The sequence below is a fragment of the Triplophysa dalaica genome, chromosome 16 (genome assembly GCF_015846415.1).
Source record: "Triplophysa dalaica isolate WHDGS20190420 chromosome 16, ASM1584641v1, whole genome shotgun sequence".
Taxonomy (NCBI): Eukaryota; Metazoa; Chordata; class Actinopteri; order Cypriniformes; family Nemacheilidae; genus Triplophysa; species Triplophysa dalaica.
In genome coordinates, this window is record NC_079557.1 from 4972211 (window position 1) to 4992018 (window position 19808).

The 19808-nt window shown below is 40.3% G+C and overlaps 2 protein-coding genes across 2 annotated transcripts in view; one reads left to right on the forward strand and one right to left on the reverse strand.

Annotated features, from left to right (window-relative positions):
- Positions 1-19808, reverse strand: part of ctnna1 (catenin (cadherin-associated protein), alpha 1) — a 79516-nt gene that overhangs the window by 38176 nt on the left and 21532 nt on the right. The window lies entirely within an intron of this gene.
- Positions 1246-5663, forward strand: lrrtm2 (leucine rich repeat transmembrane neuronal 2). The gene is made up of 2 exons (XM_056768959.1): positions 1246-1837; positions 2461-5663. Exons 1-2 carry the CDS (start codon positions 1834-1836, stop codon positions 4074-4076), a joined length of 1620 nt encoding a protein of 539 aa, XP_056624937.1. The 5' UTR covers positions 1246-1833; the 3' UTR covers positions 4077-5663.

Consider the following 19808-nt stretch of genomic DNA (forward strand, 5'->3'; position numbering starts at 1 on the left):
TTGAAGAACAACCGAGATATAACCGTTTTACTGTCAGAATGCTAAAAGCCCCTCAGAGAAAAGCCAACTTTAAATTCATACCATTTAAAGCACCACAGGCAAAAACTAAAATCGCAGATAAATTGGTCAAATCTACTAATCAGTTGTCAGACAGCTAGTAAACCATCCTTAACCCATTCAATGTTCAAATGGATGTCAGGCTTCGTTATAATGAACAATATTTACGCTTCCATGCATTGACCTGAATGACAAGAGTTCAGCAAACTGCATCAAATGCAGACAGAGCCAAAGTTGTGCATGTCTCATGTTTGGTGAAATCTCCTGTGGGGCTACGTAGTGTAAGTGCTCTATTTAATAGATACTCCATCCAAAAATTTAATTTCTGTCATCATTTACTCGCCCTCAGATTGTACCAAGCCTGTAAACATTTCTGGAAGATATCTGGAAGATTCTCAAATGCCGTTGACTCCCAAAGTATTTACTTTTCTACGATTGCAGTAAATGGTGGGAGAGATCTGACATTTAAATTTCTTCCTGTGTTTTCAGCAAAATAAAGATATTGATACAGGTGTGGAACAATCTAAGGCTGAATAAATCATGACAGAAATTTCATTTTTGGGTGAAGTATCCCTTTAAGTCCAGCATTCAGACGGTACCCCGCCACCACGGATCCACAAGAGTATAAAAGGTCTCCATGACGTTGGTTTGCTTGTGACGCGTTTCATTTTGGAAATCTGAAAGGGTGAGAGACTAGGGGCCATCTAATTACAAGTCACGTATATCAGATTTAGCATAACTGTAGCCGGTGCCAAAAGACTATCAATTCAAATTTGCGTTTATACAAAAAAGGTTTTAACTTCAGTCATTTCATTTATTTTAATTGACTGCTACAGAAGACTCAAGATTTAAGCTTCAACACAGGAAACACGTGAGAAATTACACAGAATTCTAGGGCACTCTTGTATGTTGTATATACAACATACAATACATAGAATGTGACCAGACAGGAAGTGGACGAGGACATTTGCAGCTTTTACTCCGACTGTGACGAATCCGAGAGAAAAAGTAAAGGCGGGGGAGGGTACGTTAAATCAAACGCAAAAGCACTGTGCAAGGCGGAAAGCAAGCGAGCCAGGGAACGAACCAAAGCGCGCATGTGAAAGAGAGAGAGGCAGAGCGAGAGAGAGAGAGAAACTGCAATGATGATCGACGCCAGCCTGCCACCACTCTGTAGCAGAGAGTGGCTGCAACAAAAGCACAGAATAGCATCCCAGCTCCTCTCCTCCGCTCCTTTCCCCTCACCGCATCTCTCCTCCTCGGTGCCGAGAACTCAACAGAGCACAGCAGAGCTGTGCGGTACTGGCGTCGCTAGTGCAGCCTCTGCCTGCCATCAACAAGTTAGGGATGAAGGACGTTAAGCAGTGAAAGAGGAATGCGTGATCTTCAATTAACCAATTGAGCTGACATCATTGCAGAGAAAAAGCAAAGAGGCAGCTAAGGGACGGAGGATCTGCTCAGCAGTGTCGCTTTGGATGCAAATCGTCAACTTCAAGATCAAGGATTCCTGAAAGGCGACGGATGATTGTCTTTTCTTAATCTGGGAATTGCATAGCAGGAGGGAAAAGCGGACTGACTAAAAACTGCATCCCAGGACATGGAATTCCTGAATTTGGTTCAACTGGGGGGGCTAAGCACCGCTTTATTTCTCAAGAGCCTGATTCCTTTTGTATTTACTCAAAAGGCTTTTTTCCCTCTGGATTTCTCATCCATCTGGCTGCTCCAAAAGTCTACGGAAAAAGACAGTTGAATGCAGCCTCCGATGTACACAAAAGAATGGGTAAGTTCGTCCTTTTATTCACGGAGTCTGGACCTGAATAGGCAATGTGGTGAATAGGCAATGTAATGAATAGGAGGGGGATAGTAGCTGGGAGGATCTCTAGAAACATCTATATATACTTAAAATACCGTTATGATTTTGCGGTTCGCAGGAAAAGTCAGGGGAGCAGGTTTTTGCGGCAGACGAAAAAGGTGACTTATGAACCACATAAGAAATCTGACTGCTGAAATGGAAAATTAAGGCAAACTGGAAAGGCAACCAAAAACTGCATCGTAGGGAATGAAAAAGGAATATGTTAAAAATGAAATCTATAAACCTGAAAATAAATTGTAGTGATGTTCCAACGTTGCAGTTAAAACATCAATGAAACATTTGTGCATTTAAATGACTACAAACTAGAGATCATTTTTCTAAAGCATTTAATTCACATTTGCATTGTTAACTGGCTAAAATTTCCCCTCAAATGTAACAAAAATATTTTGTTACTTGGATCAACAAGCTGACTGCTTTGACTATGTTGACAAATAGAAAGAGCGCATCATAATGAAAAAAATGTTTTGGTGTACTGCAGAGATTAGATTTCCCTCCCCCCGGTTTATTTTCTTATCTTTAAACCCACCCAGGTTTCCATTCAAGGTGGCCATTGGTGGGACGAACACCAGCGGCACTTTGTGTGATCAGCATGCTACTGTGCCTCCTTCCCGTGTCATGCACAACCTGCCCCCAGAAATGCCGATGTGAAGACCTGCAGTTTTACTGCGACACGCAGGGGCTCCTGGCGCCCCCAGACGGTGTGGATAAAGGGGCCCTCGGACTCTCGCTTCGACACAACACTATTAGCGATCTCAGCCCAGACCAGTTCTTCGGTTTCACCCAGCTCACCTGGCTCCACCTTGACCACAACCAAATAACCAACGTGCATGAGGATGCCTTCCAGGGGCTGTATAAACTCAAGGACCTTAACCTGAGCTCTAACCGCATCACCAAGCTGCCAAACACAACCTTCATCCACCTCATCAACCTGCAGATTTTGGATCTCTCTTTCAACCAGCTGACAGCTTTGGAGCCCGAGCTCTTTCACGGGCTCCGGAAGCTGCAGATCCTTCACCTGCGTTCAAACTCCCTGCGCACAACACCGGTTCGGGCATTCTGGGACTGCCGGAGCCTGGAATACCTTGCCCTGAGCAACAACCGGCTCCGTAGCCTGGCCCGGAACGGCTTTGCCGGGTTAATTAAACTGCGGGAGCTCCATTTGGAACACAATCACTTGACCAAGATTAACTTGGCACACTTTCCACGCCTGGTCGCCCTCCAATTCCTTTATCTACAGTGGAACAAGATCAACAATTTAACATGTACCATGGAATGGAAATGGACGACTCTGGAGAAACTGGATCTAACTGGGAATGAAATACGAGTACTCACACCAGAGGTTTTTGAGACTCTGCCCAATCTCAAGATCTTGTTGCTGGATAACAACAAACTGACCAGCCTTGATCCTCAAACCATGGATATGTGGAAGTCCCTAACCTCTATCGGGCTTTCCAGCAACCTGTGGGAATGTACCAAAAGGATCTGCAATTTAGCCACTTGGCTAAGTACCTTTAAGGGCCGATGGGAGCATTCTATCCTCTGCTATAATCCAGAGTACGCACAGGGTGAGGAAATACTGGATGCCGTTTACGGATTCCAACTTTGCCAAAATTTCTCGGCGCCGGTCGTACTGACCAGCACCACCATGGAGGCCATGCTCCCCGAGCTCACAAGCTCCCTGTTCGGAAATATGCAGACCACAACGCAGGAGATCTATCCAGAGGATTTTATGATTGCTACTGCCACGACATCCACCACCGAACCGCAGAGCACTGCCCTGGCTACTACCCTGACGGTGGAGGGGGCAGATGTTACGGAGGACTTCTCTGCCATGGACAACACAGTGCTGACCCAGAGGGTCATTTTTGGCACTATGGCTCTATTGTTTTCCTTCTTTCTCATAATTTTTGTAGTGTACATATCAAGAAAATGCTGCCCTCCAACTCTGAGGCGAATCCGCCATTGCTCGGCCATTCAGAACCGCCGACAGATGAGAACCCAGCAGAGACAGCCAATGGCGGACCTGGCCACACAGGTGCCCTATAACGAGTACGAACCCAGTCACGAGGAGGGTGCACTCGTGATCATCAATGGCTACGGGCAGTGCAAATGTCAGCAGCTGCCTTACAAAGAGTGTGAAGTATAAACTTTATTTATTCCCACAGTTAATGGGTTTACCATTTGTCCGTATCAAAACAAACAGGGTTTGCTTCTGGACTTTGTTTTCCCTTTTCGGTTTGTACGAACAAGCATATTGATTTGGAATTTTAAGCTTTGACATCCATGAAAGCTTGATGACTGGGATAAATCTGAAAGAGGAAATATAGAGAAATCCACAAGTTTATTTTTGTAAAACAAATGCCAGGTTCATATCTAGCTGGGGCAATCAATCTCAGCAGAGGAAAGCTGGATGTGAGATGTGTCACGGCATCACCATTTTGTGTACTATGTATTCTGCAGCAGAGATGACAAAATCTATAGCCAAACAGCCTGGAACCGTGTGCTCCAGACAACGGTTTATAAAAATGACATATCTTCTGATAAATTGTGACATTTTGTTCCATGAGAAAGTGTTACATACGCTGAGCAGTGCAAATTTAAAAGGATTAATAAATACAGATTTTTACAGTGCACGTTCAAGGCGACACTATATAGATCTCACCTGCTTTTTCGTTTGGGGAGAGGAAATTAATTCAATTACATAAAAAAAACTCTACCTTTTCTGAATTGAGAACAAGTACTTCTACAAAATTATGCCACGTAATGAAATCTAGATTTGAACAGGGAAATCAGACCACTCACATTACTTGGCTTCCTCATGTGGCAGAAACGATGGTTTCACTTTGATTGAGACCTAAATTTGAACTAATGAGAACACTTAACGGCCTTCCCGTTTCTGCATTTGATTAAATTCAATAAACTCTGTCCACTTCCTTGAAATCTTAAAGCCTAGCACTTTGTGTAAAAAGGTTAATGTCCAATATGGCTCTGCACTGGTTGTGACTAAATGTCTGAAAAAAGCTCTTCAGTAGGAAGTTATTAAATGAGAGGGTTGTTCATTCATCACTGCGCATATCTTCTTTTACATACGATGGCTTAACTGACTGACATCCTCACTGTGATAGAACGATGCTGCTTAGACCATCGCAACATGAATTAAATGATCATGCTACATTACCAAAACACCAGCAAGAACAGACCATTCTAGGGTAGAGAAACAAAGAACAAAACATAGCATGTAAAAAGGGACACAGGCAATTTTCTCCTAAAAATAAATGCAAATGCGCCGCATTGCACAGCTTGAACGCAGCAAAGATTATAATCACACCTGACAGCTTCAACATTGAGTCAATTAAGCCTGGGGATAGCGAATCTAATATTCCGTCGCCCAAACCTCTGCCCCAGCAAGACTCAGTCTTCCCGATCATTACAGACCTAGGACTTGAAAAGAGAGAAAACCCGCTTCATGGAAACAAGACAGTTCTATTACTTCATAGCCACGGTCCAGTTGGTCCACCACGTCAAAAATGCCTTTTTGACTGTGTGAGAAAGAGAGAGGGTGAGAAGAGCAAGGACAAGAAAGGGACGTCTAAACGGAGAGAAAGGCTGAACCGTAACGCATATCTCAGGAGAGCATGCAGAAGAAGGCTGGGTCAGGAGGCATTTGTATGCAGCGCTGAGAAGACAGACATTAGCATCAGACTAAAGAAGCCGCTGCTGCAGTAGCTCTCTGTGTTGCAATCAGGAGGTGAGGGGAGTGATGCGCGGGGAGGGGGAATTCGGGGTGCACAAACAGCAGTCAACATCTAAATGATGCGAACATTTGGCGTGTCTGAAAAAGGGGCTTAAAATCTGAGGAAAAGGGAACCGCATGACACCACAGTGACTGACAACACCACAGGCGAGTTCTCGAAGCACCATCGCTGGCGAGGCGCAATAGGGCATTTTGCCTCGTTGTAGAAAATTATTATTCATCGAGCTATAGCTTAAAGGAAAACAGCTAAAAATAAGAAACGCATCATAAAGTCACATCCTGGCAGAGGTTTTTGGTGGTACTCTACAATTTAGTAGAGATGGTGGCAACCATATCAAAGCTTTTTCTTTGCACCTTATGAAAGTGTTTGACAAATATGGCAGAGGACATGAGTAACTGTCCAACAGAAATTAGGCACGCCTGAGAAGATGGGTTAAGTGCATTATGTCCTCTAGAGGGTGCTGAGTCAAGTTCAAAAATTTTGAAACACACACCCTCACATGTTAGCACTTTTGTATTGTTTGAAACCATGCAAGTGACTTTAATTTCTTGTTGGTCCAGACAAACAGAAAAAAAAGAAATGTAGCTAATCATGTCTGTGCATCTGGTGGTGTATCTGGGAATTATTACAGCACTTGAAAAATGAATAGATTCAGTTTTAGAACAGAAGAATCAACATTTACCGAGCCAAGAACATCCAGCGGGTTCCGTCTTGGATTTAAAGAAGCCAACATTTATTTTCTGCATTCCATTAATTCTCCTTGCATGTTCTTTTAAAACAATTCAATTTTCACACGTCCCAAAAAAAAACGGAAAGCCTTATATCCTGACCTGATCATTCAGAAAGCTACTTTCTAACGATATAATGGCAAATGTCATCTCACCATTTAATCAGCTTATAGTGTGACCGCAAAACCACTACTTTGTAGAGATCCATTTGCACTCTTGTAAACTGTTTTTTAAACTAATTTCGCCACACGCTGACATCCTGCTGCTCAAACTGGCTTAAACCATGAATCCCTTTGAAACCACCATCCAAAACTTCTTTGTGCCGAAATGAATGCTTCTCACCCACCTCTCCTTAAAACCTGCTTTTTCCTTTTGTATTGTAATATGTACTATTTCATATCTGTATAGTGGATAAAGATGTGGCAAACTGAAAAGATTTTTTTTCCTTAAAACGTATATTTTTAAATAAAAATGTTACAATTTATAAACGCTTTGGTCTAATATGCTCTTTAGCTACACAATGCCCTGACATTGTAAGTACTGCCAGCTTTACGGTATTTCTCCAAACAAGCGCTTGTAAAAAGGTTATCGTGTATCAAGCGTGCTGAATACAGGAGATGGCTGAAATGCTTTTAAGGATTGTGCTCAAGGTATTTGGGCTTCAGGCAAGGTGCCCTTCTAGGCTAAATGGCTTCTGATATCATTAACATTATCATAGCCCGGCACTCACCTGCCCTTCGAAACAGAGATAACAACCTGCCTGAATGACTGGCATCAATTGCAACAACACATCCGAAAATCCACTTTGGCACAGGGCAGAATGGCGTTCAAATAAGCTTAAAAACACCATTATAAACACAAAATGATTGACACTGCTTGAAAATGATTATCTAGCCCAGTGGCTCTGGATTTAAATAATCTAAATGCCGGTGGTTGGTTGAGGGTGGCAGGGAACTCTTTTGCTGGAGAATTATGAGACAACTTCTCTCACATGTTGCACAGAGTAAATAGACTGTGCGTACCATCCATCTGGACGGGTTTTTCCATCTCCACTCGCTAAAGAAAGAAGACCTCTGAGGAACGGAGAACGTAAAGCGGTTCTGACGCATGACAGCACCAGTGGGAAATTACGGGGGTCTCAGATGCACTTGAAATACTCCTTCCGAAAATAAATGAAAGAAAAGTGAGTCGTTCTGAATCCACATCATCCAAACGGCATTGTTCTGAGAGAATAGCTATGTACAATTTGGCCTTTATATAGAAATAGCAAGATTTATGACGATAAGGCAACATTGAGGCTTTTGTTGCAAAACAAATGCTTTGAGCTTGCAAACATATCAAATGCCTACTGTTGGCGATTTACATATAATAAGTTCCTGCTTTGAGGAAGGAGGGGATTTAAAGGTATGAGAACAGACTCTAGCTATTTATCAACAAAGACTAGCATCAGCGGAGGTTACAGGAGTGAGGGTGGCAGAAAGCATATCCACTACACAACGCGCATTATATACAAAGAACTGCAGGGCGAGCTGTAGGAAAACCAATTTACAGCGCAGAATGTACAAGACCAGAAACATAAATAACAACTAGACTACTTCTATATGCCTAACCTTGTAAGGCCTATATATCAGGTACAGTGAACAGCTGCTTTTATATAGCCATTCTAAATGGCTTTTCTATAAATACATTCGATTATCCAGACACTTCAACAACACTGATGTTTTGTCGTCCACAATTGGTGCCTCACTATTAAAAGACGAGCAGAAAGCTTTAAATCTGCTATTACAAATACGCTGCGGTCACAAGACCGAATGTAATAGTATGTAATGATTTAACTGTAAGTGTAAGGTAGAGAAACCGCATATATTCGATTCCCACAGCGCATCACTCTCCCTCCAGATCCTGTGGCTATAGACATTTTCTCCAGGGAAGAGGAGGATTGTTGGGGAGAGACGGCAGAACATGATTTATAGAGGGCAGCCATTTCTTGGCTGGACCGAGTCTGTAGAAGAGGCTTTGAAGGCTTTTCACTCACTGCAAAAAAAGAAAGCTATTAACTCCAAAGGTCACTTTTTAATTTGGTTGCAGCCCTCCGTGGCAGAGGTCCGTACTTTTCTGACGACATGAAAACAGAAGTGATTCAACTCAGGGATTTGAGCACACTACGATGAGCATATGCAAGAAGATATTTTCATCTCTACATTTGGCTCGAGTCACACGGCATGTACTCCATTCTGAAGGTTCGTTTAAAACAGGAAGGAAGTCACTGAACATGCACAAAAGACCGACAAATTTGAGACCAGATAGAAAGAGGCTAATACTTTAGAGGCTTACTTGTTGTACCATGGCGCTAGCTCTAAACGTTAATTTGCCAGCTCTGTTTTCAGCAGATGAAGATGTCTTCTTTTTCCCCGGGTATCATTTCTGTCGAGAAAGAGTTCTGAGCACAGGCTCTCAGGGATCATAGTGGATGAATGGACACCTCTTTTCAAAACAAGACTCTCGAAATGAACTATATTAAAGCAAAGGGCCGAAGCTCCATTAGGCACCAAAGGTAGTCATTCCTCATACACTCCCTGATCAAAGCATTCGACAAAAAAGAAATGACAGCAAGGGGAGCAATGAAGCAGCAACAGCAAAGTACAAAAGCATTTTTTTTGGTTATGTTCAGCTGAAGCACTTATACCCTTGGACAATGCTGAATGTTCTGATGCTAATTACTAGCTGTGCATGAAGTCAAGCACGCAGGCCCTATAATGCAAAGGCAAAAAGATAAATAAGGATCCTATCATATGCAGTGTTTTTTTAGCTGACACTCATTGTTTTCTAAGTGCACATCTAAGCATAAATGGTCTGTGTATCTATGCCTTGTGACGGTACATTAGCTCCATACAGGGTTAAAAAAAGCTGTTTGTCATTGGATTAGTTGTGTATCATGCATCCAAGTTCAACTAAGACTATTAGTAAAAAAAATAGGTCAAAAGCCCTGTAAAGTCTACAACTTTCAACAAAAAAATTCTTGATGCAATCCAAGAGCAACTAACGTATAAGAAGGAAAAAATAACCAATATATTTACATGTTTACGCAGCTTTTAAATCAACATGTTTTAAAAGCACTACAGTGCAAAAGCAGCCATCGAATCTGATTTCGACATTGTTAACGATGGCCAACGCTAGCTGTGGGCGCGCGGGATTTAAATGACAAAACGCTCCATTTATCTCTCACATGGTTGCCAGGGAAACAGTGTTGAGCCAAACTGAATTCGTGTTCATTACCATCCAGGGTGTGACGAACAAAGAGATTCATTATCCTTGTTCTGACCACGAGTAACTTTATGTAGCCTCATTCTCGAGAATTTCCAATGCAGGCTAGCATCGGAAAAAATCAATGAGATAAAAAGGTGCATGCAGAGTGAATTTATTCAGCTAATTCGCTGCAGCAGGTTAAGAAAAGAACTCCAATAATAACTTGTGACTTGTATACCGAGGTGACCTACCACACAGCAATAACAGGGTATAAAAGACAATGTCTCTTCCCAAACAAAGACCATCAGCAATGGCCGTTTGATAAATAAGCAGTGTCAATTACATAATCAGGTCAGGTTGAAAACAGAACTTTGCACAGACAGAACGCAGAGAGTCGCATGCCGCCACCCACATGGTCTCCATTATCAAAAGTGATGCAAGAATGCTATAATTAATTATTCCTATCTGGATTCCATCACGTTTGCCTATTATTCCTCTCAGCTACATGTGAACGATTTGGATCACACTCATCATTGACTGAATACAGTCAAGAGACATTTCAAGGAAATTCAATTAAGACCTGTAGCCCCCTAAAAAGGAGCTCTTGAAAAGCAATCAAATATATATCGAAAGGGCAATTTCCACAGGGATCTTCCTGCCACATGCAATGAACACAGACCATTCCCATAAGTAATATCACCTAATGGTACAGTATGTTTTCAGACAAAACCATAGTACATGAGTTTAATCGCAATAAAATAGCCAGAGGCAGGCAAGAAAGATTAAGAAAGAGATCTGATGGAGCTACTGGAAAACTACTCGTAGGATTCAAGGACTAAAGATCTGCTCGTCTTTGAAGAGTTTATTATGAGCTACCAAAATAATCTTGAAAGCACTTACTAGGGTGGATGGATCGATCTTCTCATCAGCAAAATACTTTAACGTTTACGGCTTTAAACATTTACGCTGCTTTACACGGGCCCCCGCTAGACCAAAAGCACTTCTTGGACTGGAACATAGAAAATCAATTTAACTTGGTCACAAACTCATAAGGAGATATACAAGAAGGGAAAGAGCAAGAACCCTCTTCTTTACCATAATTCATTTTCCATACAATGTAACTTGTATTATAATACTTCACATTCTCTATGCCTTTTTTCGGCTAAAGGCCAATGTAAACAAAAATGAAACTACACTAAAATACATTCATGCAAAGATATTAAACAAAAGGAATTAGTTTGTTCTTAACGCAAGAGTATTTTTCATAGAAGTCAGCCTGAGGCAGGTTGTCACTATTTTATTGACGCAAATGTTAATCAGAATGTTCAAGAAGCTATACCCTTTTGCGCAAAACAGTAGACAAAACTTGCTACAATTAAGAGACCACTTCATCTCTAGATATATATTGTGACCGTTCAACTCCAGTGTCTGTTGAATTTCAAGAAAATCAAGCATCAGGAGTGACAAAGTCATCCAAAAGCAATGTGCATGTCTGAACGAATGACAAAACACATGAAAAAAAAAAAAATCTAACTAAATTACATAAAAGATCATTTTTGAATTTTTTATAAAAACATGTACAAATATGACTGTTGTACCAATTAAAAGTTAATATTTGAGGTCTGAAAAAATTATAATTCTACCTAAACACGTACCTCTAAACAGTAAATTCAGAGATTGTGAATTTATTGTGAGATTTATTCACTGGTATAAAAAGCTTAACCCTATTGGATGACAAGTCAATTACTGTGTTCATCGCCAGACACTATATTTAGAAACAACTTTCATGTCAGCAGAAACGGCCCGGTTCATTATGCATACAAGCTTGACCTTTTTCACATACACCTGTCACAGACATGAAAACGGCACTTACCGGGCGGCCAAACACTAAAACATTATAGCTCTTATAAAGACACCAGAGGACATGGATGACAGTCCCTCATCTGTATAAACCCAAAAATAACAGACCAGTTCTCCATCCAGTTACCAGCTTCTGCTCAGGATTGAGGGGTATGCCAAGCTTGGCAGCTTTCATCGGTCTTCACAGAGCAATCAGTCGTGACATCCAGTCGCTGCTGGCAAGTTGTACAGAGCCGTTAATAAACATAGCATGCTATCTGTCTTTATACTGTCAACATTAGGTTGAAACCTGCCAGGAGGCCGATTCCAAGGTGGGTTATTGAACCTCAAGGGTCTAAATGCCAAAGCTTTCGCTCACTTTGGGAATCTCTTATTTCGATTTGACCATTTGTTTTGCGATCCGTAACAAAAATGAAGAAGCCATCTCAACAGTAAAAGGTGACGAGATTGCAATTTTGATTTATTAAGCATGTTGGACACAAATTTATATTACCACCCACGCTCTCTAATTATCGGGGGAATGATCCTTGGCCACTCTGAATAAAAGCCTATACGTCAAACTATCGGAGCATGCCTGTGACACCGCTGCCCCTACTCAAGAGCGTTTAGTAAATCCCACACGACGCTAAGAGGAAAACACAAGCGAGAATTTAAAAGCTTGAATCATTATTAAATATCTACAGAGAAAAAGTTCTGCTTTGCAAGGTGAAATCTAATTTCTTAAATGTTCACCTCTTGCCCCTTCAATTTTTCATTCATTAATATTCATGCTATGACTGTTGCTTAGAGACCATGACCAAAAGAGGAAAAAAATCTAAAAATGTCTCCTCTTTTTTGATTAAAGGAATTACACATTAAGGCAGCAGTTGTATGCAACGTTTCTCTTGTAAGCGATGTATGTTAGACATGCGAGTCAATTTTTCGTGACGATTTCAATGACAACAGAAAACTGCAAAGTTATTGAAGTATTTTGTAAACTATGCCATAAGGTACACTTATATACGCTTTTGTTTTACTCTGTTGTTTTTATTATTAAACAGGAAAGCTATGTTTCCCCGGCTGCTATCATTAATGTTTACTTTATAAAAGAGGAGAGGAATATGTTGTTTGCAAGTTGTCAACTGCGATTCCTTTTCATCTCTTAATTCATTAGGTAATATAAACTGTTCTTTAAAATGATTAAATAATTATACGTGATAAATAGAAGGCTGTGGTTGGTAATCTGTGATCGTGTCAGCAGATACTGGTTCGAAAGATCGGAGCACACTTACTACGCCACAGTATAATCTAGGTGATCACGTCAGAAAACTGGAGTATATCAAAAAAACAATAAAACAGTCGGAAGGCAATAAACCAGGCACCACCCACAGGAAAACACGATTTAGCCGCACATGGAAGTTGTAGGTCATGTTTACGACCCTGTGCTAATTTCCAAGCAGGGTCATTTCAGTGCACTTCAATGGCATTATAAGCACTTGGATAAAACATGGACCTTGAGCTGAACCCGATATACAACGGTCCACCTTGAAAACGGGCCACACATCATCGCAACACGTCTACAATGTGTTCAAGATGCACGCACAAGGACCAGCACAGGCTATTAACTTTTAATATGCCATTTGCAAAACAATACTATGAAGTCAACAGCATTAAACATCTCATAAAACAAGCGCCTTACAAGATTTTTTCATCCCAACAGCATCAACAACAACAATCGTGCAAACATACAAGACATGAGAATGCCGGCATGTAAGAGCATGCCAAAACAATCAGTGGTCTTTCAAGAGACTCTAAAGGCACCACAGTGGCAAGAATCAAGCCGGTGAGACCAGTAAACAACAGTTTCTTCCTGGATCTCGACAATATGATAGGAAGAAATGTGTTTTCCTGTACTGCCTATTAGAGCAATGGTGCCCTTGAGTAACTCTGTTCACAGCTAGAAATGTTACGTCACTAAAAAGTGAATGCGGACAAATGCCATTAGCTGTGACAGCGATACTTAACATCCCCTTGTTAGAATCATTCTGCCCCTGAAAAAACGCAAACATTTTCAGTTGCGGTGGAATTAAAGGGGTAAAGCGGAGACACTTGCTTCACACCTTTTTCCCGCAACAGAAAACAATAAGCATTCTCGTTGTTACTGCCAACGCTCACTGATCAAAACCAAACTGAAAGAGCCAGCTAGCTGTTGAAGCCTGAGCAAACCATTGATTGTGTTTACGCACCATTCAAAGCCTTGCTGCTTGTGCACTGCATAAACAACTTTGTCTTTCTCAACAAGATCCAGTAAATGCATGACAGAATTACAGACAACAATTCGCACAGTTATTTTGCATAGCTGCGTTAATGTTTACACTTAAAAACACGCAATTATATTCACATATACAACAGATCATAACTTTAAACAAGATGTATTTTGTAGGACAGAACTTCTTCAGACAGTCACACAAAAAGAAGTGCAATGTTAAGCTGAGCGTTTAGGCAAAAAGATAAATCAACCGTTCATGGGGCTTGGTGGATATTGAAGCCATGTAGCATCGTTTGTGTTTGGGTCAAACTAATTGAAATATTTGTTTTGGGGGGTTCAGAGGCAATTAATCATGGCCTAACCTCATTTAACTGCTGGAAAACAATTTATTCGGCTCCTCTGGATATTTATTAAATGCAATTACCAGACATTTCAGGGAGAGCGTAATGCAAATTCCCAAGACCTCCTCTCATAGACTGCTACATTCACATCGACATTTAGATATTCCAGTCGTAATGTTACACAAATCCAGTCTCGAGCGGTGCAAAAAACGATTTCATTGTGCTACAGGAGAACTCAAATGATTCATGTTTCTTCAGAAAGAGACAATGCATTCAACTCGGCATGCATTTAAAGTAATTCTTGTACTTTTCTTTCTCAAACTGCAGATGGCTTTGCATACATAATTTAAGGTTTTACGGTCATTCAAAAGTCCAGGTGACAATCCACTTGATGGAGTGCACAAAAGAAGAAGCTGTGCAACTTTTTTTCAATACATGGAGAAAATAAGCTCAAGGTCAGTCAAGTTAACATGCAATCACCCTTAAGCAGGAAACAGTTATTTAATCTTCATTCAGAATAGGATCACGGAAGCGCTGCTTATGAATTTCAATATTGTGGTTTCTTTAACGCATTTATTTTAAATTATGCCACGTTTACACTGAAAGCGGCCAACATTATGTCACACAGCTTGAAAGCGTGTGCGTTACCACCCAATCTTCGATCATCAAAGGACCAATCATATAAAAAGCTGAAGACTAGATACAAAGAATAAAAATGAACAAGTCTGCAATGAATAAAATTCTGCATTCTAGAGAAAACAAACAATATAAAAACTGACTTTGTTAATTAAGTCTGAATTCTAAAATAATCAGTTTAAAGAAAATCAGTTTGCAAAACTGCAACCACAAATAATTGAGAAGTAGATCAAATATTTTGATTCCAGAGTAAAAACTAGTTGAAAAAGTCTCAATTGCGGATATGCATCTGCATTCAATGTCATCTTTTAATCAAATAGGAGATGAGGCCCGATGACAGCTCAAGCACATCGCGCTCAGTTCATAACAATTGACTGAACACTCTCACCTTGCAGCCTAGGAGGCATGTCTTGTCCTCAACAAGGGACAAATCACATTTATTTTTCCCATTTAAACAAGGCTTATGATTAACTGTGTGGAAAACTACATCTGACAAGTAAGGCGACAGCGACGAGCACTTGGAGCAACTAGAAAATTATTGCCAATGCGAATCTACGGCGAAAATTTGTCAAAATGAAAAATTTATATACTTGAGAGAGCAACAATTTCTTGAAAATGTCCATTAAAACGTTTTGGAGGACAAACTGAATGTTAATAGGATGGCGCCAGTTACTTAAAACACTGCATACGCTGAGGTCACGTTGCTAATGTCACAAATCTGCCAACTTCTTCGTATGGACCACAAAAGCACTTCTCCGGAAAGCACAGACACATCATCTATCAAAACAATCATCCAATCAAACAATTCAATTCCTTTTTAGATCCTTAAATAGAAACCTATAGTGACCTCGACTAAAAGCTGGAATTACCCTTCAAATGAATATAAAGTTACTTTCACCCTCCGGATCAATGCAGAATGCTAAACACAGTCATCTCTCTTACTATAGCTTTTGTCAAACAGAACTTTGTCAGTACGAGAGGCCACGCTGTTATTTTCCGTGACTATAAAATATAGCATGGCCATGTTGTATCTTATTGCTTTTATGAACTACATTATTTATAACTACAGTACTACATAATTAAACACCACTGTACCTGAATACGTTTTTGGTTCAATTACAATTCTAAGTTTAAGATATTAAGTCTTTATTTGGGGGGTATCAAACAAAATATTTTTTGAAAACCACTGTTCTAATCAAATTCAAAGTGACATCACTTTGATACTTCGAAGATATCCACCCCGTCATCAACAATCTAACTCATGATGAAAGGAAGGTTTGCATTTTAAGGTGCCATTATACTTTATGGCTATGATAAAAAAACATCTGCAACATTGCATTGATCAAACCAGCACAGAGGAGATCAAAGGTTTTACAGTTCACCATACAAGGAAGTTTTAAATTGATTTCTCACCCTGGATGGGTCTGGATTCCCAAGTCTAGCACAAAACTCGAAACCAAAGGATTTCTTTCCTTCAAATGAACACAGACTGCAGTAAATGAGACACATCATGATTCAACTGAGTGAGCATAATCAATTATTGCGTACAAGACCAGAGCTGCAGAATGGGAACATTTTCCCAATCACTGAAGACGGCTGAAAATAACCATCATTCCGAGCCATCACTTCTAGTTTTAGAGTCTGCAGCACTCATTCAAGTGTTGGCCAAATGTCTTGGTGCCAAAATGAAAAAAATATTACATGGCGTAGAAGAAAATCGAGAGCAAAGTGGCCTTTTATTGTACAGTATGAAACCAGCGCTGCCAGCCTCTGCAGCTTTTGAGCTGGAACAAAATGTCTGTGGCCCTTTCATTAAGAGAGAAAAAAGGAAGACAAAAGTTCAATTCTGTACTGCGGCTTATCAACGTCGCATTAGCAAAGACAAGAAAAAAAACGAGAAAACACCAGAGCGCTAATTTCCAGTACAATTTATTCCTATCCGCCACTATTAAGATCATTTATTACCTCCATGGTAACCGGACACCACAGTATTCTACTCAGGCTCACATTTTGTCCTAACGCACTCGAACAAGGAACTGTCTTCGAAAAGGTGAAAAAACTTCTGTGACGAAATAAAGCGGCTACATACATATGCAACAAGAAAGCACAATGCAACTCAGCACAGCAGAGGTCACTTAGCATCCCAAAAGAGGTGAAGTGGCACCAAACGTAAACTTCAACATGAGTCTGAGCTGTCATTTAAACGTTCAACAGCACGTCAAAGACGTCAAGGGGCTTTAATAGAAACTGTCAGTCACAGATTGATGCCACGGCTCTGCAGCAGCAGCAGTCTAAACCCAGGAGAATAAGAGAGATGAATAAAAATAATGGAATCATCAGTGGTTCGGGACTCGCTCCCTCACTCGCTCTTATACACGCAAACACTCGGCGTGCTACAGTAAATGCGATGAGACTGCAGAGAGCAGGCTATAAATCCTGCAAGTGCCACGCCTCCGCCGCCTAAACATGCATTTTATCAGCTCGTATTTAAACCTTCGCAGAGGTCAGGTCAGCTCTAGACTGCTTCAGCATCAATTTGCATGCGACACGAGTTGATGAAAGTGGTAAATGAGAATCAGATAAAATCCTGCCCCAGCGCCCATAACAAATCAAACGCCATAAAAAGAAAAACGTAAGCTCAAGTAAAACAATATTTTTGGTTACACTAATTTAGCGTGTTCATGATACACGTTTCTATAACGGTTTACTGTATTATGAGAAATAACACCATGTGCATGCGGTTGATTGGAAATTATGACCACATAACCAATGTAAAATATTGTGACCTTTTTATGTGGAAAAACTTTAATATTAGGATGTTGCATCACATTTTAAGTGTGAATGCATGTATAGTCTTATGCTAAAGTCATCATTTCATGTTGAAGGAGTTAGGCTTCTATTTCTGTTAAATAAACAAATAGACTTAAGAAAGAGGACAAACAACCAGCCAACAAAAGAGTAAGGAAAATCCAAGCAAGCTGGACAAACACTAAACACTATTTGACCAGAAGGAGCATTCCACAGCTGCATAACCTACAATGCAATTCAATATCCTAACAGATGAGATCATCACACAAAAACAGATTTTTGCTAATCATAATTCAACGAGCAAGACTAATATTTACAATGTTTACTCTGTTTGGATACATCGGATAAAGAAGCGAGAGGGAGAAAGGTGAGAGAGAAAAGGGGGAAAAAACAAGGGTGGTGTATGTATGAGAGCGAGCGAGCGAAAGAGAGAGGGGAGGAGTGGGAAGGAAAAGAAAGAGAGTAAAGGGTACAGAAAGACTCTCTGAAATGGACAAACTGTGTTTCATACCTAGTGCTATTAAAACCGCTTGGGCAAAATTGTACCTCATCCATCTCGCCGAAAAGTGAGAGATGTGATTTAAACAGCTAATGATCAAGGAACAGGTATGGGAAAACCATCTGACAGCCCATGTGTGACAGATTTGCATTTTACAGAGAGCTGTAAATTTAACCAAAGCCTTTGGGGACAGAAATCCCTCCCTAGATGCACTGCATGGGGTGTAATTTGTTTTAATTATGCATTTAGATGAAGTTACAATGGAATAGACCAAACAACTTTCCCTTTAAATAACCTGAATTGAATGGGAAAAACAAGACAAATTGATTAAAAGTGGACTGGCTTTTTCAAACCTTCTCTGCAGGAACTCTCAACTTAATTAACACTGGCAAATATTGGGGAAACCAGAAGCCAACAGGTTAGCCAAGGACTCATTACGGCTTAGCTTTAACAAGCAGGTGTCTCCACACTGAATTTCTGGAGCAGAAAATTTCAGCAGTAAAGGTCAAACGGTAATGATCCGCACTTACTGTTCAAATGCTATTTCTATTTATGAGTAAAGACAACTATTCTAGGGTAACCGTATGTGTGAAGTAAAAAATAAATAATTAAAAAACACTGTTTGTGGAAAGAAAAAAAAAGATAAAACAAGTTGTCATGAAACAGGACCAGGTGTCAATCTTGCTCAATGCCCATGGCAAAGAGGAAAATGTGAAACGGAACATAAGAATAAGACAGGAGGTGTGTACGCGTAGATCTCCAACCCCCCGTCAGTCTACGGATGTCTCGGAAAGCTTGCAGGGAACCGGCGTCTGTCTTTTTACAGATTCTTCAGATGTTTGCCTTCAAGTTCAAGAATTTAAAATGTCAAAAGCTTGACATGTCAAACCTTATTACTGCCAGCTCGCCTTGTGATCACCTCTACAGGAGGAGTCAGAAGGTCTTAAATGTATTATTAATAAAATGCAGCAGAGATGTTGTGAAAGACAGGTCGCGTGAAGTAGTCACGAGAGGATAGGATAATTAAATCCGTGCTTGAACCGCAACACTCAAACCCATGAGCTCGTGCTCAGCAAAGTGGAGAGCCTTGTTTATTTAGCTGTGCTCTGCATTGTTAATCATTCGACTAATCATTCTTGGTTAGACTTAGAAGTTGAAACCTCAATCGACTGAGTTTGGGTTGCAGCAAAGACCAGGCACTAGGTTTAAGGTTTGCCGTAACAATTACAAAGCTTTTCCCACTAACGAAGGCCGGATCAATCTCAGCACTAATCGTCGATTAATTGTAATCTATTTTTAAAGCGTCTGGAAAAGCTTCTGAAAGCATCAGCTAAAATAGGATGCGGCAGTCCATTATAATTCAACACGCGTCTTCGCATTCTGACTACATGCACTGTTTCTACTCGAAGATGATCAAACCTCTTATATTCAGGTCACAAAACGGTGATTAAAATGTTAGTATTCAACATAATATTAAATCTATTATGACGGTTTGATTATTTTGTGGTTATGCTCCACAAATTCATTTTAAATATGCGACTGAGGAAGAATCAAAAGCAAAGATCTGGTTTTGTCAATCCAAGACATTAAACAAACACAAAATGAAACAAAAACGATTTATGGATGTCTGAGAAGAACTTCATAACATAATAATGTAAAGAAATCATGCTTCTTCAGCCCTATCAACTTGATGTCAGAAAACAAAACTGGTGCAAACGTTCATTTTATTTTCATAAATATTATTCAAATGGTATGCC